Source organism: Lipotes vexillifer, unplaced genomic scaffold (genome assembly GCF_000442215.2).
Source record: "Lipotes vexillifer unplaced genomic scaffold, Lipotes_vexillifer_v1.1 scaffold129, whole genome shotgun sequence".
In the NCBI taxonomy this organism is placed as follows: Eukaryota; Metazoa; Chordata; class Mammalia; order Artiodactyla; family Lipotidae; genus Lipotes; species Lipotes vexillifer.
In genome coordinates, this window is record NW_006777287.1 from 2,666,964 (window position 1) to 2,672,189 (window position 5,226).

General features: G+C 43.6%; 1 protein-coding gene across 1 annotated transcript in view; it reads left to right on the forward strand.

The window, feature by feature from the left end:
- The first annotated feature begins 4,661 nt into the window (after nt 1-4,661).
- CCNB3 (cyclin B3) overlaps nt 4,662-5,226 on the forward strand; it is a 50,393-nt gene continuing 49,828 nt past the window's right edge. Inside the window, 1 exon segment of the mRNA XM_007450926.1 lies at nt 4,662-4,757. Coding sequence (XP_007450988.1) covers nt 4,662-4,757 — 96 coding nt within the window.

Genomic DNA, 5,226 nt, shown 5'->3' on the forward strand with positions numbered 1-5,226 from the left:
TTCTCTCTTTCCCTCCTCAGAAGACAGGGCAGGGCTATACACTCTTCAAGTCTTTTGTCAGTTACTCATATATATATATTTTTAGCTCCTGGAACAAAGCAGGTGCTCAATAATTATTTGTTGAATGAATGAATTAATGTAGGAATGGAATGAATTAATTAATGTAGGAATGAAATGAATGAGCATATCGGTTGTATTACCTGCTTTGCCACAATGTAGCATTGTGACATTAGGCAGTTAGCAAGCTACAGTTTTGTTGTTTGTAAAACGGCAATAATAAAAGTACCTACCTTTTTGGACAGTGTTGAAAACAATTAAAAAAATTATAGCAATTAGCACAGAGCTAGCACTCAATTAATGTTAGCTACTATTAGCTCTCTGCACTTTGGGGGCTAGCCATAAAATAAGGGCAATAATTTCTGCTCTGCTTCCCTCACAAAGGCACGTTTTGGCCGCGGCGCACCGGCTTGCAGGTCTTAGTTCCCTGACCAGGGATTGAAGCTGGGCCACGGCAGTGAAAGCGGCGAGTCCTAACCACTGGACCGCCAGGGAATTCCCCAAAGCTTATTAACATTAATGTTTTAATTGCTCTGAACTTCACTACATAATGCAGCGGCTCTCGCCATCCTCCAGCAGGATTATTTAAATGAAAACGAGTCTTTAAAGAGGCCCAGCACTCCCGATTGTCAGCCCAGCCCAGTCCAACCAGGGTTACAGGAAACCACGCCCCGTTGTGAAGTCAATTAGCTGCAGAGTTCAGTTTAAAAATACCCAGCCCCGCCCCTCCTTGCTAGGCGAGCTCAAGTCGCAACTGCACGCTGATTTGCCCTTGCTGGCCAATCACCGCTGCTCTGCCTCCTGGGCTGTAATTTTCAAAATTCGCTACTGGGGTGATTGGAGAGAGCACGGGGTAAGTTGAGACGGACGCCAGTTGCTGGGACGCGGAGCTCCGGTCATTTCCCGGGCCTCTCCTGGGCTAGGACTGAGTCCGTGGTCTTTCCTCTTCTGCCCTCAATCTCGATATGAGGTAGGCGCCTTTGAACTTGTACTGCCCGCTTGAATGTTCGGTTGTGTCGCACGCGGGTGGGTCCTTGAGCCTCACTCCAGTCACTTGTAACTCACTGTCTTCTTTTGCCGGGACGCATGGGATCCCTGACACGAAACCTTTGCTTTTTCCTGTCAGCCAGCAGTCTGCGGAGAGAGCCCTGTACGAGGTTGGGCAGGGAGTGTGTATTAGTGGGTGAGATGGCAAAGCAAAAAAACAAACAAACCTAAAAAACCAAACAAAAACAAAAACAAAAACAAAAACTGGGTCCCAGCTTTTAAATGGAGCTACCAGTACACATGCCTGAATCAGAGTACATTTACATAACGTCTTTTCACAAGCGAAACTGTGCAGGATCAATTTCATCCACAAGACGTATTTAAGCTAGAGAATGCTACTTGAGGGATGCCTTTTGAACTACAGGTTGAAGGATATGAAGGAAGATGGAAACATGTGTCCTTCCTCCCTTGTTGTCTCCACTGGCTCTCTTCTATCACCACCTCCAACCCCTCCAACTCTGGCTTTCCACTGCTCTCTGCTATGGTCCTCTTGGGATCTTAGAATGTCAGAAGTTGAAGGGATCCTAGAACAGTGCTTCTTAAACTTAAAGGCGCATACAGATCACCTGGGGTTATTAACTTGCACTTCCTGATTTGGTAAGGCCTACCTCGGGGACTGAGATTTTAAATTGCTGACAAGCTCCCAGGTGATGCTAATATTGCTGGTCCATTGACCATGGTTTAAATGTTGAGGAGACTCTGGTCCCACTATCTCATTTTATTAGGTGGGGGAAGGAGGCCTGGAGAGGGAAAAGGGACCTGTCCAGTGTCACTCAGCCAGCTAGGGCAGGACTAGAACTAGACCCTAGGCATCCTTCCCAGCTCAGTGCTGCTTTCATTGACCACCATGCTGCTTTCTCTCCCCAGTGTCTTGCTGTCTGTAACCTGCCTTTATATATAAGAAGAAGTTGCTACTGTTTCCTGAGATTGTCTTGATCTACAGTTTTGGACTCTGAGCAGTTGGGCTTCTGAAAAGGCCAACTTGCCCCTGTGTGGGTTTCAGCACCAGCCCTGGGTTGCCCAATGGAGTCTTCAACACTCATCAGTGTGTATGTAGGGGAGATGGAAAGTCTGGAAAGCAGAAAGGATTTTAATTTTTTTGTCCAAGTAAGGCTAAGGGTTCTGTAGGTGGTACAAGTTGAGAGTGTTCTACAGAGTGTCCTTTTATGAAAGCATGTTTTTGGTGGTGTCATTCCCCTCCCCCCACCTAGTGACAGGGAAATTAGTTACTTCAGTGTCTGTGTCCCCCAAAGCAAGTGATTATTGCTCAGGATAATGAAGGTGATACATGACCATCATCTGAGAAACCTTATTTTCTCTGAGGTTTAGTCAGCCTGTGATGTCATCAGCTGAAAGTTTTCTGGCCTGTTGACTCCAGTTTGATATTTTCTTTCCGCTTGAAAGATAAAGATTTCAGAACATGAGTCTTTGGTCATCCATAAAAAATTGTATGAGGTGTGAATAATAATAATGGAGTGAGTGGTTTTCATACAGTGCAGTTAAGGGTGGGTTCACTCAATTTAGCTTTATTGCTGCTTGGCTGAGTTTTGAAGGATGAGATGGAAAATAGGTTTGGATTTGGAGGAAGAGAAGGAGAATAAGATGCACCATTTATTCTGAGTACCAGGTTAAGCTTTGCACATACAAATTTACGTTTGAGCCACACAATACCTCTGCAAGTAAGAGGTGGTATAGCTCTCTTGCGAATGAGGAAACTGAGGCTCTAAGATGCTAAGTTGGCTGATTTAGGAGCCCAATTGCTTCTTAAAAAAAAGTCTGCTCATTCTAACTCCTCATTACTCCTCATACTACCACACTATGGCCTTTCACTTTGGACTGTAGGCTATATTGGAATCTTTTTTGCGTACGATCAGAGAGACTTCATGGTATTTTAGAAAAGAGCCCTGGAAAGAGCTGGGTGTTCCATGCTGCTTAATAATTTGTCCTGTGTAGTAAGTCACTTAACTCATCTGGGACTGTAAAATGGAAAGAATTGTACTTGCCCTGCTTACCCTCACAGTTTTGTTGGGAGGATTAACTGACATAGTAAATGTGAAGGCACATACTTGTACTAACTTTTCCTTGCCAACAGAATGTTTAATATTCTCCATCCAAAGCAAAGCCCAAGTTAGCCTTTCTTCTTTCTTAAACCTTCCCCTCAAACTGCAGTCTTCTCTGCAGTCTTACCAGCGTGGCCCCAGCCTAGCTTGCAGCCTCGTTCTAACTCCTCCCCAGCACATTCTTTATACTCCACACTCCAGGATGTTCCCAAACTTGCTGTGCTCTGCATGTTCAACCCTCCGCCTAGGCTCAGGCTTTCTTTGCCTGGAAAGCTCCCCTGTCTACTTGGGAACCTTCTTGTCGTTTAAGTTCAGATGGAATCTCCCACAAGATTACTGACTTTCCATTGTGTTTCTAAAGTACTTTTTATCTACCGTTTTAAAATCATTTGTCATATTTTTATGTTACTGTTAGAGCTGTGCCTGTGAATACTCCTAGGGTAAGATACATGATTTATTTGTGTTTGTATCTCCATTGCCTGAAGTATCTGCCTTTAGGGTCTCTCTTATGGAAGCCTGTTCTTTGTCAAATGCAGTTGAACTTGGACACTGAATATCGGTGGGGTTGGAAGGGCAGTTGTATTTGAGTGGGAAGGGTCTCTTGGATATCCAAGAACTGATTCCTCCTAATTATGTATTTGCTTGTAAGATACATAAGTATATCATAACTATTGGGAACTCACAAACTAAAAGAAATTTAAGGAATGTAGAATGGGATCCCACACTGAGATAGGATGAAGGTAGGACTCTCCCAAGGTCTGTAATGACTGTTAAATTTTTATGTCAAGTGATTTTCAACAAGTTAGTTCCTTCTTCTGTTATCTTTTTATTTTATTTTTTTCTTACTCGGTGTCTGGCACTGGATTACAGTTTCTTGATTGAATGCAGCCTTTGAATACCCTCTGGCCTATTGTGCATACGTGTGTGTGTGTGTGTGTGTGTGCGCACGCGCGCACAGTGTATTCTTTTGCCTTCTCTGTAGCATCATTATAATTGCTGTGGCCAGGACCCCATACCTTTTAAAGAACATTAACCCTACCAGCGAGCCTCCATACTATATGATCTGTCATGTTCTTGATTATTTTCAATGCAAAACTGTTAATTTGTCCCCAGTGTTCCTAGGCTAAACTAGGGGCTAGGCCACAGTCCCAGTGCCCACAGGGGGTGGCAGGCACTGTACTGAGCTTTTTACATAGAGTATCTCATTTAATTTGAACAGTGCCCTGCAGAGGTACGTATACTTATCTCCATTTTACAGATGAGATAACTGGAGCCTAGGGAGTTTAAGTCACTTGCCCATGGTTAAGTGTGGTAGAACCAAGATTTGAGCCCAGATCTGCTTAAATCGAAGTATGTTTTCTCCTAGGGATGCTACAGAGAGACTGGGTTTTCTCAAGGATCTCCAGAGAATTCTGATATTTCTGGTGAATGGTGTTTTAAAGAGTCCTTTTCTGATTGCAGCCCTGCCTTGGATAGATGCTGCTGAATCCATAAGAAATGCCACTGCCACTACCACCCCAACGCTCCAGACGTGAGACTAAGAAATCTCAGTCCAGCAAAATTGTGCCCAGTGATCATGGCCCATCTGAAAAGGTTAGAGCAAGCTTTCCCTCCCAACAGTGTTTCATATAAGCTCTTCCTGTGTTGGTTCAGTCCCTATGTTCATCCCTACATCTTTTGAAGTATGTGTGGTTTAATCTGAGAAAGTGGGAAAGGGTGGCAGACCTTGTAGTTGGAGAAGACCATCAAATTAGGACTTAGGGGGAAAGTGTCAACTCTTCTTTCCCGTAAATGCATGGCTAAGATGAAGGCCGTCCTCCATAACCTTCAAAAGCAAACAGTACTCAGTTCTCATTAGTGATCACATCTATACTCTTACTTTCTCTGAGATGCTCAAAGCACCTTGCCAGGTGGCTGCTTGGTACATCCTGGGGAGAGTATGAAGACTAGGTCAACAAATGTATTATAATGCTTTTTACAGCTATTAAATTTGAAGAATGGGCCCATTTTGAGCCTGCTGAGTTTTTTTTTTTTTTTTTTTTTTTTTTTTTTTTTTTTTTTT